At 37.7% G+C, this 19,211-nt stretch overlaps 1 protein-coding gene across 6 annotated transcripts in view; it reads right to left on the reverse strand.

The window, feature by feature from the left end:
- DIP2C (disco interacting protein 2 homolog C) overlaps window positions 1-19,211 on the reverse strand; it is a 354,106-nt gene that overhangs the window by 136,805 nt on the left and 198,090 nt on the right. For all 6 annotated transcript variants that reach the window (XM_033852298.2, XM_033852296.2, XM_033852299.2 and 3 more), the window contains 2 exons: window positions 11,076-11,201; window positions 256-465 (listed from right to left, as the gene is read on the reverse strand). In XM_033852298.2, the coding sequence (XP_033708189.1) occupies window positions 256-465; window positions 11,076-11,201 (336 nt within the window). The remainder of the gene's footprint in view (window positions 1-255; window positions 466-11,075; window positions 11,202-19,211) is intronic.

A 19,211-nucleotide genomic window follows, 5' to 3' on the forward strand; every position in this document is an offset into this window, starting at 1 on the left:
GCATTCTTCTACAAGCAGAGGAGACGTCTGGGATGTAAAGAATAGTAAAACCAAGGGTTTCACAAAACAGTAAAACCAACGCAACAAAGCAGCCCAGAAGCGGGAGTGGGGCTCTGTTCTGTCCCTCGGATGGATTCCATGGCCGAGATGCGCAAATAGAGAAATTTCAAAATAAAAAGGGCAGGGTTACTCAGCAGCCACTCAGATGTAAGGACAACGAGAATAAGACAGACGACTGCCCAGCAGGGCACTCACCTAGGTGCGTCTGAGCCATGACGTCAGCCAGTCTGTGGGCAGCGCCACTCCCCCCACTCTGGGTGGAAGAGGAGGAGGTGGTGGAGGTGGTGGAGCCGTGGATGGCCTGGCTGATCCAGTGCTCCATGTTGATGCTGCCCTGGCTGGAGGTGGGGGTCCCCTGGGAGTCGCCCTGCACCGAGCCTTCGTCTTCTGAGCCAGAGGAGGTATCTGTGGGAGGCAGGTGATCAGCCGTGTATATCACAGCAAAGAAGCACCCCCCAGGATTAGTCCCTCTCCAAACACTGCGAACACAGACCTACCTCCCACACTAACTGATCGACGACCTTTGAACACTCTTGAAAAATTACACACTTTTCAGATGACAAATTATTTTTCACTGCAGTGAAGTCTTCATCCAAAACACCTTACATATATATGCTACAGAAAGTTGTGACATTACAATCTCAGACAAAGACATACTCACCAATTTCCTCCACTCAAGAGTTTGAGGGAGAAACCAAATGTTTTCTGTGTACTCAGACACAAAGGGAGAAGGTCAAGGTGGCATTTTCTAAAAGACACTGAACTTGCACGTGTTTTGAAGTGTGATGCTCTGTAGCCCTTCTTTATACCGAGGTGTTTCTCTGAGTCATGTGCTATTTTAAGTTCCATGTGAGTGTGGCAGGTCTCATCCTCCTGCCTCTCCCAATCTGGACTTCTCTACCAACCTACATCTAAGGACTCTGCCTCCTCCTTTCAGGAGGACAATAAATCACCATACTACATTCTGTGATCAAACTAAATGCATTTACTTTTACATTTGTTCCTTATAAAAGTTTTTCATTATTTACTTGATTTATTTTGCTATCTATGAAAACTGTGTTTCTTGGATTGAGCAAAAACGTGTCACTTTTTGCATTAAAATTAATGGAAATAGTATTCATTTAATAACTTTTCACCTAGAAGCAAGGTTTTCAAGCACGAATCGCTGTATACTTGTTATTTAAACTTCAATATAAGAATGACATTTAGGATCATACATATAGGTGAGTTATGTGAGATGCCAGGAGGGAAAAAGGATGAGAGTAGCTCTAGAACATTTACTGAGAATAAGTGAAAGGGTAATTTGTCTTAAATCAAGAAATAGGACTTTTTCTTTTTTTAATGTTAATTTTGCTGTTTATTCACTCATTCATTCATCAATACTTATTAAGCACTTACTAATGTATTAGTTACTGTTCTTTTTTTTAAATTAATTTTTATTGGAGTATGGTTGATTTACAAGGACTTTTTCTTTAACACAGCAATATTTGTGAAGGATATTTACATTGCATTTTATTATCATTGTGACGTGACCTAGGCTGTCTAGAAATTTTTTAAAAGTTTATCTATTAGAAATTTGTTACAGAAGCAACAATAATATTAGAAGGCCAACAGATTCTCTTCCCTTGTCCTTCCTTTTAAAATAACTTAGAATTATAATTTACATAAAAATAAAATTTATATTTTTGGAATTCAGACCTAAGAATTTTTTCAATTTTTTTGAAATTGTGGTAAAATACACATAACATAAATTTTACCATTTTAACCATTTTTACGTGTACAGTTCAGTGATATTAAATACATTCATAATGTTGGACAACCCTCCCCATAACTCATTTCACCACCATCCATCCACATAACTCATTTCACCTTGTAAAACTGAAACTCTGTCCCCATTAAACAGTAACTCTCCATTGCCCCTTCCCCCCACATCCCCTGACAACCACCACTCCACTTTCTCTCTGTGTAATTCTGACTACTCTAAGTACCTCATGTTAAGTGGAATCGCACTTTTGTCTTTCTGTGACTGGCTTATTTCACTTGGCATAATGTCTTCAAGGTTCATCCACTTTGCAGCATGTGTCAGAACTTCTTTCCTTCTTAAGGCTGAATAACATTCCATGATATGTACAGACCACATGTTGTTATCCGTTCATCTGCTGTGGACACTTGGGTTGCTTCCATGTTTTTGCTGTTGTGAATAATGCTGCTGTGAACATAGGTATATAAATATCTCTTTGAGAGTCTCCTTTAAATTCTTTTGGGTATGTACTCTGAAGTGGAATTACTGGATCATATAGTAAATTCTATTTTTAATTTTTTGAGGAACTGCCATTCTGTTCTCCATAGAGGCTGCACCTCTATGCACCTCATTTCCACCAAGAGTGCACAAGGGTTCCAATTTCTTCATATCCTTACCAACACTTGTTATTTTCTGTTCCTTTTTTTTTTTTGATAGTAACCATCCTCATGGGTGTGAAGTTGTATCTCTTTGTAATTTTGATTTGCATTTCCCTAATGATCAGTGATGTTGAGTATCTTTAAATGTAATTATTGGCCATTTGTGTATCTTCTTTGGAAAAATATCTATTCAAGTCTTCAGACTTAAGACTTCTGAGAATGTATACACCCCTATATCCACACAGAACATTACCACCTCCCCAAAAGTTTTCTCATGCCCCTTTACAAATCAATCTTTCATTTCCCACCCCATCTTTTCATAAGAAAACTACAGAACAATATCATTCATGATATAGACACTAAAATCCTCAAAAATATTAGCAAACATTATCAAGCAACATATAAAATGACCAAGTGGTAACCAGGATTACACATATGAACATGAATTAAGGTTAATTTGACATTCAAAAATGAATTAATGTTATATATCATATTAGTAGAATAAAGAGAAAAAAAAAGTATGTTAACCTTAAAAGTCAGAAAAAGTATTTTACAAAACCTAACACCCACTCATGATAAAGCCTCTCAACAATGCAGGAATGGAAGGAAACTTCCTCAACCTGATGAAAGGCATTCATGAAAACCCATAGCTAACACTGTATATACTGGTAAAAGACTGAATACATTTCCCCTAAGATAAGAACAAGGCAAGAATGTCCCCTCTTGCCACTTCTATTCAACATTATCCAGCAGGTTCTGGCCAGTGAACTACAGGGAAAAGTAAAAATTAAAGACATCCATCCAGATTAGAAAGGAAGTTGTAAAACGGTCTTTATTCACAGATGACATGATCTTATATGTAGGAAATTCTAAGGAACACATGGAAAAATTCTTGAATTAATAAATGAGTTAGCCCCTTCTGCCACGTAAGGACACAGTGAGAACATGGACGACTATGAGGAAGAAGGCTCTCACCAGACAATGAATCTACCAGCACCCGGATATTCTCAGCATCCAGAACTACCTCTGCATTGACAAAGTCATCAATGTGCCCAGCTAATTTTCCAGTTATCCTTGAAGTGGGGGTTGGGGGGGGACTTAATCAAAATTTGTTGAGTGGAGCCTCCAAGAAAGTTCTTTAATGGGGAAATGCCTCTGTTGAGAGGACTAAAAGACAATGGGACAAGATGAATTTCTGCAGTGGGACAAGCACATACAGAGTGAGAGAACCAAGATATCTCTTATCAAAGCAGATAGGCATCAATGCTCCCCCACACCCTTTTCTGGCTGGACAGACTGCAAATTATTCCCACCTCCCAGGGAACAAGCACACGTTGATCTAGTAGTCAGAAGTCAAAATCCAGCCATCCAATCAGTTAGCATGCGTTGTCACTGTGGCAGGTGAAAAGAGTTGCATAGTTATACATCTGACTTCTTAAATTCACAGGACCACCAAAAAAAGATATGAAATATCTTTATAAGATACTAGCACTGAACAATAAGAGAATGAAATTAAGAAAAAAATTCCATCATGACAGCATCAAAAAGGATAAAACACTTAGCAATACATCTAACAAAAAATTAAGACAATACCTAGTAAAATCCCAGAAGGCTTTTTTTAAGAAATTGAAAGCTTATTTTAAAATTTATTTGGAAATGCAAAGGCCTGAGAATAGCCAAAATAATTTTGAGGAAGATGGAGGACTTCATTACCTGATACTAAAACTTACTATGAAGTTAAAGTAATCAAGATAGTGATATTAGCACAAGAATAGGCATATATTTCAATGGAACAGAACTGAACCCAGAAATATAGTCTTACATTTATGATCATGGTCAATTTATTTTTGACGAAGATTCCCAAGATAATTCAATGAGGAAAAGATCATCTTTTCAACAAATGGGCTGGGCAACTGAATATTCACGTATCAAAAAACCAAACCAAAATAAAAAACATAGATCCTTACCTCATACCATAAATAAAAATTAATTCAAAATGGATCACAGGCCTGAATGAAAGAACTAAAACTATAAAATTTCTGAAACTTCCCAAAGCACGATCCATAAAATAACTGATGAACTGAACTTCATCAAAATGGAAAACTCTTAAGCTATGGGTAACATAACAAGTCACCACTAATTCAGTGGCTTACAACACTGCACATACTTATTATCTTAACAGTTCTGGAGGTCAGAAGTCTAAGATCAAAGTGTTGGCAGGGTTTTATTCCTTCTGGAGGCTTCAAGGGAGAATCCACTCCTCTACCTTTTCTACCTTCTTAGAGCCCACCTGTGTCACCAGCTCATGGCCCCTTCATCGATCTTTAAAGTGTATCCCTCCAACCTCTGGTTCATTATCTTTTTTTTTTTTTTTACTTTGATACTTTTCCCTAAGGACCTTTTTTCCTCCAGTTTTATTGAAATATAATTGATATATATCACTGTATAAGTTTAAAGTGTACAGCATAATCGTTTGACTTACATATATTAGGAAATAATTACCATAGTAACTTTAGTTAGCATCCATCATCTCATATAAAATAGAGAAAAAAACTTTCTTCCTTGTGATGAGAACTCTTAAATTTTACTCTCTTAACAACTTTCACATAGATCATACAGCAGCGTTAACTATAGTTATATTGTACATCACATCCCTAGTACTTATAACAAGAAGTTTTTGCCTTTTGACCACCTTCCTCCAATTCCCTCTCCCACCACTCCCTGCCTCTGGTAACCACAAATCTGATCTCTTTTTCTGTGAGTTTTTTTTTTTAAGATTCCACATGTGACTGAGATTACACAGTATTGTATTTCTCATTCTCTGCCTGAATAGAGACTTCTTTGATTACAGTGGGCCCACCTGGTTAATCCAGGATAACTGCCCTATCTCAAGGTGCTTAACTTAATCATGACTGCAAAGTCTTTTTTTTTTACAATGTAAGGTAATATATTCACAAGTTCTAGAAATTAGGACATGGATATCTTTGGAGGGGGCCATAATTCTCTCCACCACAGACAACATTAAGAAAAGACAAACTACAGTTTGCAAATTGTATACCTGATAAAGAACTTGTATTCAGATTACATAGAGAACTCTTAACCAGTGAGAAGACAGACAACTCATTTTAAAAATGGGCAAAAGGGCTTCCCCGGTGGCACAGTGGTTGAGAATCCGCCTGCCAATGCAGGGGACACGGGTTCGATCCCTGGCCTGGGAGATCCCACATGCCGCAGAGCAACTAAGCTCATGTGCCACAACTACTGAGCCTGTGCTCTAGAGCCCGTGAGCCACAACTACTGAGCCTGCGTGCCGCAACTACTGAAGCCCGCATGCCTAGAGCCCGTGCTCCACAATGAGGGAAGCCACTGCAATGAGAAGCCCGCGCTCCGCAACGAAGAGTAGCCCCTGCTCGCCGCAACTAGAGAAAGCTCACGTGCAGCAACGAAGACCCAACGCAGCCAAAAATAAATAAAATTTAAAAAATAATAAATAAAAAATAAATAAAAATGGGCAAAAAATCGGGACATTTCACCAGTGAATATATACAAATGGCTAACAAGCACACAAAAAGATCCTTAGCATCATTAGTCATTAGGGAAATGAAAATTAAAACCATAATGAAATACTATTTCATATCCACTAGAATGACTATTAAAAAAATAAGGACAATACCAAGTGTTGGTGAGGATGCTGAGAAACTGGAATCTTTATATGTTGCTGGTCGGAATATAACATGGTATAGCCATTATGGAAACAATGTGACAGTTTCTTAAAAGTCAAACATAAACTTACCATAAGACTCATTAATTCCACTCCTAGGAATCTACCCAAGATAAATGAAATTATATATATATACACAAATATATGCACATAAATGTTGATAGCAGCATTATTCATAATAGCTGAAAAGTGGACACAAGCTAAATATCCATCAACTAGTGACTGGATAAACAAAATGTGGCATATCTATCTAATAGAATACAATTCTCAATAAGAATGAATGAACTACTGATGCTACAAAATGGATGCTCAAAAACATGCTAAAGAAGATACAGAAGGATATATTTTATTAATTCATTTACAAAATGTCTAGAATATTCTTAGAGGTATATAAATCAGATCAAATGCTCCCTAGGCCTGGGTGTGAGAATGGGAATTAACTGCAAATGGGCACAAGGAAACTTTCCGGGGAGAAGGAAATGCTTTAAAACTGGACTGCACCAATAGCTTCACAATCTATATATTTACTACAAGTCATTAAATTATACACTTACAATGTGCTAATTTTATGGGATGTAAATTATACCCCAAGAATGGTATTAAAAAGGAATGTGTTTTCCGCAATAGTTGGGCATAATATTCTGTAAGTATCAACTACATCAAGTTGGTTGATAGTGTTGTTTTGACAACTTTCTTATGATTATTTAAGAAGAATATTTTAAGAATCTCCAATTATTATTTTTGTTTTTTCTATTTTTCCCTTCATTATGCCAGTTTCTGCCTTATAAATTACAATGCTCTGTTTTTAGGTATATAAATATTCATTGTTATAACTTCCTGGTGAATTGCTCATTTTCCAATATGCAATGTTCATCTTTATATCTGGTACTACTTTGTCCTGCTGTCTACTTTGTCTGATATTAATATAGACTTTTCACCTTCCTATGCTTTATGTTTGCATTGTATATTTTTTCATCATTTTATTTTTAACTATCCTTGTTTTTATATTCAAATGTGTCTCTTATAGACAACATATAGATGTATCTTCCTTTTTTATTCAGTCTGACAATCTCTTTTAAGTGGGCGTTTGGTCCATTTACATTTATTGTAATAATTTATACGAGTGAGTTTACATCTAACATTTTGCTATTTGTTTTCCATTCATTCCTCCTATTTTAATCTCTGTTGTTGATTTTTCCCACCTTTGTTTCTATTAACCAAATTTTTTTTTTTTTTTTTTTTGCAGTACGCGGGCCTCTCACTGTTGTGGCCTCTCCCATTGCGGAGCACAGGCTCCGGATGCGCAGGCTCAGCGGCCATGGCTCACGGGCTTAGCTGCTCTGCGGCATGTGGGATCTTCCTGGACCAGGGCACAAACCCATGTCTCCTGCATCGGCAGGCGGACTCTCAACCACTGCGCCACCAGGGAAGCCCCCCAAATATTTTTTAAGAGTTTCATTTTATGTTCTCTATTAAATTCTTACCTATACCTTTTCTCATTTTTTTTAGTGGTTACTTTAGGGCTAAGAATATGAATCCTCAATGGGTCCATACGGGGTCAATACTGTAACTGTTTGCTCTTCAAATCTGACACTACAAACTTTCTCTCCCATCTCACATCACACCTGACACTATTCATTTCATTCTTTCCATTTTCTGCTTCCTACTTCATAACCATACAACAGTATAATTCCATTCACCTGGCCTTGTCTTTTGTGCAATTGTTGTTTTAAAGAAAATTACAAGAAAAAGCATAGAATTTTACGTTTACCCAGCTATTTACTGTTTCCAGTGTTCTTCTTTCCTTTTCATAGATGTAAATTTTTATCTGGGATCATCTCCCATCAGCTAAATGACATCTGTTAGTGCGTTTGCAGTTCTGCTGGCACCATATTCTCTGAGCTTTCATGTGTCTCATTATGCCTTTTTTCACCCTCGTTTATGAAGTATATTTTCACTGAGTATGAATTGACAGTTTCAGTCTTTTCCTTTTGGTACTTTATAAAAATGTCTTCTCATTGTCTTCTGGCCTTTACTGCATCTTCACATAAGTATTCATGATTCATATGACCGTTCTTCTGTATGCAATATATCTGTTTTCCTTTGATGACTTTCAAGATTTCCTCTTAATCTTTGGATTTCAGCACTTGGACTATTATTAATTTAGGGATGATTCTTTTCATACTTAATCTGCGTGGCATTCACTGAACTTCTGGGATCTGTGAGGTGGTGTTTTACATCAATCTGAGAAGTTTGTGACCCTTATTTCCTTAAGTAGTTTTTCTTCCCTTTTCTCACTCTCTTTTCCTTCTTGGATTCCAATTATAAGTATGTTAACATTGTATCACAGATGCTTGAGGTTCTGTTAATTTTTCTTTTATCTTTTGACTTCTCACTCTTCAGTTTGGTTAATTTCTCTTTATCTAAGTTCACAGACTCTTTTATCCTACTTCTCCAATCTGATGCTAAGCTGATCTAGTAAAATATCATTTCTGTATTATATTTTTCATTTCTAGAGTTTCTATTAATTTTTAAAATATTTTTTCCTTTCCCTGATCAGCTCAAGTATTAAGATAATATTTTCATTTAGTTCTTTGACATATTTTCATTTGATTCCCTGAATGAGGTCCACTGCCTAAAAGCAGTCATCTTATTTGTTTTGTGCAGCTTTATAGTTGTTTATGGTGTATGGGTTAGTCTGGTAAGTTATTTCATTATGGCTGGAAGCAAAAGTACTGACAAATTCTTCTTATATTTTTGTATGTGAAAAATAAAGCAAAGTTTCATCTATAGAAGACTGGCATTGCAACGATCCTAATCATATCTTTTCTAGAAACTATGATACTAGTCAGCAACCAGTCACTTTATGCAGAGAATATAAACTTCAGGAATATTCTCTGAAGAAAACTGGACACAAAATTAGTTCTAACAAATGCTATCAGCAACCAAGGAAAACAGAGTGAGAGAAAATGAAGCTGAGCCACGATTTTCTTCAAGCAAGTACAGTTACAAATATGTAGACTCCTGATAAGCACAAAATAGGTTGTGAATGAAAATTTTTATGATGATGGTGTTGGCATTTATGATTGTACAAAACTATCCCATGTGATACTGTTACTAGGACTCCTGAATGACAGTTTATAAAATGTATTATATGGTGTACGTGAAAATGCTAACCGAACAATTAAATGCAAATGTTGCACCAAAAATGACACTCATTTCCAATAACATTCTTTTATATTTTGCAAAGACCTTTGTACAAGGTTCGTTCTCCTGAAAGTTTTGTCTTTCATCATGCATGACACAACAACACTCATGAGGATGGATTCAACATGTGAAAAAGCACATACACAAATAATCACATTGCACCTTGTACTTTAGACTCAACATTTCCCATAAAAAGTGGATCAGAAAAATGTCCATCTCCCTGAATACTGTCTAGTTCCAAAGAGTTGGCTAAAATATATTTTAAGTGGGGTTTGTTATTCTTATAAGTCCATTCTGTTTGTTGTATAAACACATACAAAATAATTTTTCACCACTTATAAATTTTGGCAAATTATAACCATGAACTAAATAGGATTAAGTATATTAATTATGCTGATTTAAAAAGAGTCCAAAATACATGCTGTGGCTCAACAAAAAGGAAGGAAATTCGCGAAAAGGACACCCTTTCCTATTAGAATATTATATTCTTGAGATAAAGAACACTTGTGGTATTATCTGTTAAGACAAAACAAAACAACTAAGTTTTATATTATTTAAGTTTTGTCTTACAAAGCTCAGGACGTTCACTTTTAGAGGCATGTAAAGCTGAAGACTTAAGAGTTGTTTGAAGCAGTATTGGATATACTTGACCACATCTGTGAGTTGAAGTGTGTGCTTCTATTACCCTCACTGTTTGCAAACACTCATGACTAACTTCAAAAGACTCCAAAAAATGCTATGTATGTTCAACTATTCTTACTGCACCCTAAATTTCTCTTATGAACAAAGGGGTGTGCCAGGTAACTTAGATCTGCAGAAAAGACAGAGTGGCAACAACGACATGAATAATGTTGGAACCAGAAACACACACACACACAAATCAAGTAAATTAGGTTCAATCATTCATGTTTCTAATAGATACCTGGACGTTTAACTTCATGTTTCACTTCAGTTTTGAAGATCACAAGATACAGATTATAATTATTTGGGTAGAGTAGAGATCTTAGGTAGTTATATAAAATTCAAGATTAAACAAAAGCAGAAATACAATGGGATATTACCTTCAACCATTTAGATCAGGGGTTGGCAGGCCTGTGGACCAAACCCTCTGCCTGTTTTTGTGACTAAAGTTTTATTGACACATAGCCATGCCTTTCACTGACATGTTGCCCATGGCTGCTTCAGCACCACAATAGCAGAGCAAGCAGCTGTGATACCCCAAAATACTACCTGCACTTCACAGGAAAAATTGATGACACCAGATTTAAGTAACTGCCTAAATTTTTCAATTCATTCAATTTCTTAACAGAACATTACAACCTACTGACATTTTAAAGACTTGAGAATATGCATACACCAGTCTAAGCAGAAGAGAAATCCAGCTTCGGTTAGAAGGATGGATGTACAAACTCTTCTCTTGCTTTGTAAAGAATTAAATAAAATTTTATAGGATTTAAAAAAAAAGTCTGTATCATATTTGAGTCTAAATGAAAAGTTTAAAAACATTTATTTATATAGACATATATATAATCATGCCAATTTTCCTTCCAAGTTTTATTTAGAGCGTATTTACTATTTCTGGACTTCTGGTTCTCAAAATCTGAATGACAGCACCATGATTTCGAAAGTTAGAAAGATCGCAGTTGCTGGCACTGACTTCATGAAGCAGACGGGACCTGCTGCTCACCTGGGGGTGTGTAGGCGTCCATCGAGGTCTGCACAACCAAGGACCTGCGTTTGGAAGGCATAGGCACTGCCATCTTCCTTTCTTTGTGTTTAGCGAGCGCAGCCTGGACAGCTTCTGTATGGACGTCTGAAACAAAGCGAGAGCTAAATCACTCCATTGTTCAGGGACAGCCGGAAGGCCCCAAGCTTTTCTGCTTTCTTTCTGGTCCTGTGAAAGAGTTTATCATCCTACAGAAACTGTCACAAATGGATGAGTGGGGAAGGAAGGAAAATAAACCTGCTAGTTTGAAAGCTCCAGGAAAAAGGCATTCAAATTCATTCATAGACTTTTAACTGTTCATTTTATTACCCTAGATCTGTATAAATAATCAGATACGGGATGTAAATCGCTGTGATTTTTCTTTTCTTAGAGTGAAAGGACATGGATCTTCAGATATTTCTTCACAGGTCACATTTTCAAGCTTCTTAATTCATTTCAATGTTCTGTTAAGGTAAGTATGTACACCTTACAGGCTGTACGGTAATGATCTTAGCTAACGCTTTCCAAATATCAGTTATGGGGCAGTCACTATGTTAGGTATTTTGTGTGTATGAACCCATTATGTTAACTCCACAAATGATATTTTACTGCCGATTTTGTAAGGTGGTGTCCTCAGGGCTTGGCGTGGAGAATCAGGTGGACAAGGTACTGTGTCTCATGCAGCTCACTTTCTAAAGGGTTAAAGACAGACAACAGACAATCAAAGGGGGTAAGAATGAAAATAAGATAAAAAGATTGAGTACCTACTTAACTGTGAAGCCAGGGAAGAGCTCTCTTACTGTGAAATCTGAATAGTAAGATGAGAATCTCCAAGACAGAGGGAAAAGCCAGCTCAAAGGCCCTGCACTGTGAATGAGGATGGTGCTGGCACAATGCACACAACACCAGCAGAGGGACTCACCAGGATGAAGGGCTTTACAGGAGTGGTACAGAGCTTGGCTACCATTCTAACTTTGACAGGGAAGCATGGGGGAAGAAGGGTGAGCATGGATGACATGATCTGATTCCATTTTGGAGGGCTCATTCTGGATGTTGTGAAGGACACTGCAGGAGAATCAGAGTAGGAGCCAGGAAACCAGTTAGAAGTCTGCAGTCAGGATACTACTACACCCACAATCCTGGACTTCTTGGACATTTGCATATCATCTCTTGTGAAGTATATGTCCAAGTTTTTGAGCTGCCTTTTTATTACTGATTTATACTAGTTCTTTATATATTATGGATACAAGCTTTTTTTTTTTAAGATATATGTTTTGAAAATACTCATCCCAAGTCTATGGCTCAACTTTCAAACCCTTAATAGTGTGCTTGATGAGGAGAAATTTTTCATTTTCATGAGATTCATTTTGTTATCTTTTCCTCTCTAGCTAGTGCTTTTTGAATCCTGCCTATAAATTTCTACCTACCCCAAGGTTCAAAAAATACACTCCTTTGTTTTCTTTGGGAAGCTTTATACTTTTACCTTTTACTTTTAGGTCTAGGTAACATCTCAAGTTAATTTTTCTAAGTAGTGGAAGTGGAGGTTGGTGTTCACATTTTCCCACATGCTTACCTGATTTTTCAAGTACCATTTGTTGTAAAGATTTTCCTTTCCTTATTAAATTGCCCTAGCTCCTTTGTCAAGTGTCACCTGACCATGTGTGTACGGGTTTAATTTTGAACTCTCCATCTGGTACAGTAAATCCATTTGTCTATCCTTCTGCTAGTTCTATACTATGTTGATTAATTATATATTTTTTTCAGTTAGAGTATTTACAAAACATATAAGATTCACCCTCCCAGCAATTTTCAGGTGGTCAGCACAATACTGTCAACCACATGTACGTTATTGTGCCACAGACCCCAGAAGTCCCCATCCATCCTGCATGACTGAAGCTCTACACCCACCTAACAGCAACTCACCACCTGCCTGCCCCCAATCCTGAGCAACCACCATTCTACTTTCTGTTTCTATGAGTTTACTATTTTAGATCCCTCATATAAGTGGAATCACACAGTATTTGTCTTTCTGTGACTGGCTTATTTCTCACAGCAAAATGTCCTCAAGAATATGCTGTAGAATATGTCGTAATTTCCTTTCCTTTTAAGGCTCAGCAGTATTCCACTATATATACACACCATATTTTCTTTATCCATTCATCCACCGATGGATTTAAGTTGCTCTGACCTCCTGGCTAATGTGAATAATGCTGCTATGACTATTGGTGTGGCAATATCTGCTCGCATCCCTGCTTTAATATTTTGGATATATATCCAAATAGAATTCATAAATCATATGGTGGTTCTATTTTTTATTTTTTGAGGAAGCTCCATACTGTTTTCCATAGCTGCTGCACCATTTTACATTCCTACCAACAGTGCACAAGGGTTCCAATCTATCTACATACTCACCAACATTTGTTTTCTGTTTAAGAAAAATTTTTATAATAGCCATCCTAATGGGTGTGAGTGGTATCCCACTGTGGTTCTGAGTTGCATTTTCCTGATAATTAGTAATGTTGAACATCTTTTAATGGACTTATAGGCCATTTGTGCATCTTCCTTGGAGAAATGTCTATTAAAGTTTTTTGCCGATTATTAAATTCGGTTATTTAATGTTACTGAGTTGTAGGAGTTATTTATATATTCTGGATATTAACCCATGATCAGATGTATACAAGAGGATATGTTCTTCAATTTCATAGGTTGCCTTTTCCCTCTATTGTTTCTTTACTGCAAAGAAGTTTTAAGTATGATGTAGTCTCACTTGTCTAATTTTGCTTTTGCTGCCTGTGCTTTTGGTGTCATATTCAATAAATCACTGCCAAATCCAATGTCATGAAGCTTTCCCCCTTTGTTTTCTTCTAAGAATTCTACAGTGTCAGGTCTTACATTTAGGTCTATAATCTATTTTGAGTTAATTTTTGTATATGGTGTAAGATAATGGTCCAACCTCTTTCTTTTGCAAAACAAAAGCCAATTTTCCCAACACTGTTAGTTGAAGAGACTATCCTTTCCCCACTGTGCAGCTCTGGCAGCCTTGTCCAAGATCATCTGACCATATACACAGAGTGTATTTCTGGGCTTTCTATTCTTTTCCATTATTCTACATGCCTGCCTTTATGCCTGTACCACAGGGTTTTGATTACTGTACCTTTGTAATTTATATTGAAATCAGGAATTGTGAGGCCTCCATTTTGTGGTTCTTTCTCAAGATCGTTTTGCTTATCTGAGGTCCTTTGAGATTCCATATGAATTTTAGGAATTTTTCATTTCTGCAAAAAATGTCATTGGGGTATTGATAAGGAAGATTATTGTAGTTTTATCATAAATTTTGATATTAGGTAGTGCAAGTCCTCCGACTTTGTTCTTTTCAAGTTTGTTCTGGCTATCCAGATTTGATCTCATTTTCATGGAAATTTTAGAAACACTCTGTCAATTTCTACAAAAACTCTGTTGGGATTTTGATTAGATTCATGTTAAATCTATAAATCAATGTAGAGAGACTATCTTAATATTGAGTCTTCCAATCCATGAACACACGGTGGATCTCTCCATTTTTTTCCTCCTTTAATTTCTACCAACAATGTTCTGTAACTTTCACTGAGGAAGTCTTCCTAAATGCTGGATGTTACTGATGTTATTATAAAAAGCATTGTTTTTTTATTTCACTTACAATTTTTGTTGCTAGTGTATACAAATACAATTAGTTTTTAGATACTGAATTTCTCCCTTCCGCCCTTGCAAAATTCACATTATTTCTACTAGTTTTGTAAATTTCTTAAAATGTTCAAAATAAACCATCATGGTGTCTGTAAATATAGTTTTACCCCTTCCTTTTCAGTTCAGTGAACTACACAAAAATATTGAGTAGTCATGTAAGGGTGACAAAATTACAATGTATTGTTTTTTGTCCATTCTTTTAGATATATGCAAGGTTTTTTGCCTTGAGCATAAATTACTTTTGCAATCAGATAAAAGTTATATTTTTGACATAAAACAATCACTTTAGAAAATATGAATAGATTAGAAAGGTACATTTTAAAGAAGTGTGGATTTTTTCCCACATTTAAAAAAATTGCTAAAACCAAACACAAGTGTGCTAAATTTTTTTCACAAAATTGAAAGAAAATAGTAAAACAAGAATATTTTCAATCACAAAGACACTCACATGCCCAAACTAGGAGCCACTCCTGGCCTATGCCCCAGAAGGTAAAGAGTTTACCCACAGTTGGCCATGAGTCAGAAATAGGTGCTTGTTGCTGTTAAGTCACTAAGATGTTGGATAGCTTACTGTACAGCAAAATTGAACAATACATAAACTGATGAAGTAACTAATTCTTTTCAAAAGCCAACTCTGTGTCTTATTTTAACTGCAAAACAATGGCATAAGAAACATTTAAAACATCTATAAATAGCACCCTGAAGGGTCCATAACACAACATGATGAATAACGATGGTAGGTGGAATACCAGGATGACCCTCCCCAAACAGCAGTGCTGGCGTGATCACTGAAGACCCCTAGAGACCATGCTCACCCAGTCAAAACAAGGCAAAGATACGGAAAGAGGTGTGCGGCCCTGAAGTTGAAGAGCTGCCTCTGGGGTGCACAGTGTAATTAGGGCAAAAAGCATTCACGGCAATGTTGAATGAAATGTTAGGATCAGAATTACCTCCACATGGTAAGCTTTTCAGGGCTTAATACTCCCCACTCCCAACCCAAATATCCAAACCAAAAAAGGACCACTAACATCTCAGGAGAGTGACTAGATGGAGAGACCTTTTTGGAAAGATGTTTCGAAATATGATGATTAGTCGGGGGAGAAAACCAACCCATGTCACCGTGCGACTCTCCTGGTTGTTCTAACTTGGCTTCTCCCTTACATCCTCAACAAGGCTGGGAGCTCTCCTAGTTCCCCCTGTTGCCAGTTGTACGTGTCTAACAGCTGCAGGACGAGAGGAGAGAGTAAGACTGGGCCACACGGCAAAGGGGACACAATGAAGTCTATCTTCTGTGAGAACCAACATGTGTCATCGGGTGCCATGGGGAGGCCCCTTGGCAGTTCCAAGCGCCCTGGATTCCAGGAAGGGGCGTCTGGATCAACAGTTAAGAAGACTGGAAAAGGTGTATTAACTGAGAATACGTTCATAGCTCTTAGCCTAAAACCCAGATCAATCCTACAAGACCTCACGAAACTAAAAACTTTTAGGAAAACGTCGATAAGCAGGTTGCTACACAGCAAATCTTCCCTTGAAAGCTCAGCATCATTGCACGGGACGCATCCACGAGTGACATCAGTAGCTCTGATGCAGGAACCACGAAGGCATTTGATTAAGTGTCACAGAACCTTAATTACAAGCGTCTTGGATGCAATTCTTACACAGCCATGTGAATTAGGAACTAGATGAAAGCTGAGGAAGGGAAATAATAAGAAGTGGAGTCTCCCACTCATTTGAGGTGCTGGGCAGGGAGACAGAACAGTCGAGCTCCCGGCCACACAACGCGTCAACAAGAGCTGCTGATCATTATGAGCCCTGAGTTCCAGGGAAGGTCTGAAGCACAAATGGACCGAAAAAGATTAAACTAAATACCAGGAGGAAACAATATGGCTCAAGAGCTGTACATTTAGTTTTACAGGAAAGGGAACTGCTATTTTCTAGTATTTCTAACGTCAATGGAGACAAGTACCAAAAAGCGGTCAAAGACATCCCACACTTCCCACGAAGGGGCTGGGAAGTGGCAGACTGCAAGTCCATGGACACAGAACATGATTTTAGTTTGGGATTCCACGGTGGCATTGATGTTACCAAAGCACAGAGGAAAGAAGCCAGTCTGATCAAGAAGCACTGAATTAGGCAGGGCAAACATGGCAAGGGTGTAGGAAAAAGGGCAGAGATTTGAAAGCTTTCATAGCATAATGAAAGGCACCGTGCTACCCGGAAACCAAACGTGACCTCCGCCCTCCAGGGCAGGGGTGTCTCACAGAGCTATCCCTACAGAGCTGTACAGGGCACGCTGGGTGAACTGCTGGCTGGTGCACAGTGCAGGGGCCGCAGAAGCCAGCAACACGCAAGAACCAAGAACCACTCCTGCTGAAAGGCCTCCACCTCCTCTGCTAACAGCTGCACATCAAGTCAGCTGACAAAGACAATGCAAGGGCCTAGATCCATTCTTTCCTTAGAAGGCAATGAAGGTGGATGCAGGTCTGAGAGGCAATAAATTGATTATGCCACATTTGAAAATAGGAAGCAAAACTAAGTAAAATCCTCTCATCCGCCCTTCCTTCCTCTGTGGCAGCATTCACAGCTTATTCAGCCTAGGTCTTTCATTCAAACATTCTCAAAGTATCCATCTATTCAGAGAAAGGAGATATTTAAGGTCAGCTTCACGTGGCATGGAATAAACAGATCACTCTGGCTAGTAAAGAATTTTTTGGGTACTTACATTTATAGTGTTAGACAAATTGACATGCTAATAAGATGTACTTCTTCAGCAGAGTTTCAAAAATAGTGAAAATGGTAATATAAAATACGCCCATAGTTCTAGGCAAACGCAAGAATACTGAAGTGAGAGTCCAGGCTTTGGAATCAGAATGCTGGTTCTGCCACTTACTAACTGTAAAATACTGAATAAAATTTTAAATCCTTCTAGGCCTCACTTTGATCATCTGTAAAATGGAAACAAAAATAATAGAGTTGCTGTGAGAATTACGTAAGTTAAAATATACAAAGCAAGCCACTAGGTACCTGTCACCTAGCAGCACTCATTAATCACAGCTGTTTTTATTAATATTTTGAAGCAATGGTTTGGTACAGTGGGTTTGATCAACTGAAAAGGCCCAAGGAATCAGCATTGATAGTCTGTCTTGGAGTGACACCACCACAACGATGGTGTTCTTGCCAGGCACACATCACAGACCATGGGGTAAACCTACGAATTATACTCAGCACAAAAGGAAGGAATACAGGCACTAAATGCTGATGCCTCTGAGCATGGGCTCCCATTGCTGCAGCCTCGGGTCTGCAGCTCAGAGGTCAACCCCAGAGGGCATGCACTCGGTCGAAGGTTCTTACTCTTCACAAGACTTCCATATTTTTGACCCCTGCATCAACAGTCTCAACAAGGTCTTCGAACAGATACAAGTTTCTTAATATCCTGAACAGAAGCTCTATTTTCCTTTTGGTTTCTTCAAAACAGACTGTACTTTCATTTGCTCAGCAAGAAACTACTATCCTGCAACACAGTAAGCAGTGGGATATTTGAAGAATAAATTATAAATAACTAGACACCTTTACCCCCCTCAGAGGAAGGGCGTATCTCTGTGTATCTATGGGTTTAAATCTTATTTATTTATTTATTTAACATCTTTATTGGAGTATAATTGCTTTATAGTGGTGTGTTAGTTTCTGCTTTATAACAAAGTGAATTAGCTATACATATACATATATCTCCATATCTCCTCCCTCTTGCGTCTCCCTCCCACCCTCCCTATCCCATCCCTCTAGGTGGTCACAAAGCACCGAGCTGATCTCCCTGTGCTATGTGGCGGCTTCCCACTAGCTATATATTTCACATTTGGTAGTATATATATGTGCATGCCACTCTCTCACTTTGTCCCAGCTTACCCTTCCCCCTCCCCGTGTCCTTAAGTCCATTCTTTACACCTGCATCTTTATTCCTGTCCTGCCCCTAGGTTCTTCAGAACCATTCTTTTTTCTTTTTTTAGATTCCATATATATGTGTTAGCATATGGTATTTTTCTCTTTCTGACTTACTTCACTCTGTATGACAGACTCTAGGTCCATTCCTCTCACTACAAATAACTCAATTTCGTTTCTTTTTATGGCTGAGTAATATTCCATTGTATATATGTGCCACACCTTCTTTATCCATTCATCTGTCGATGGACACTTAGGTTGCTTCCATGTCCTGGCTGTTGTAAATAGAGCTGCAGTGAACATTGTGGTACATGACTCTTTTTGAATTATGGTTTTCTCAGGGTATATGCCCAGTAGTGGGACTGCTGGGTCGTATGGTAGTTCTATTTTTAGTTTTTTAAGGAACCTCCATACTGTTCTCCATAGTGGCTGTACCAATTCACATTCCCACCAGCAGTG

Source organism: Tursiops truncatus, chromosome 2 (assembly GCF_011762595.2).
Source record: "Tursiops truncatus isolate mTurTru1 chromosome 2, mTurTru1.mat.Y, whole genome shotgun sequence".
In the NCBI taxonomy this organism is placed as follows: Eukaryota; Metazoa; Chordata; class Mammalia; order Artiodactyla; family Delphinidae; genus Tursiops; species Tursiops truncatus.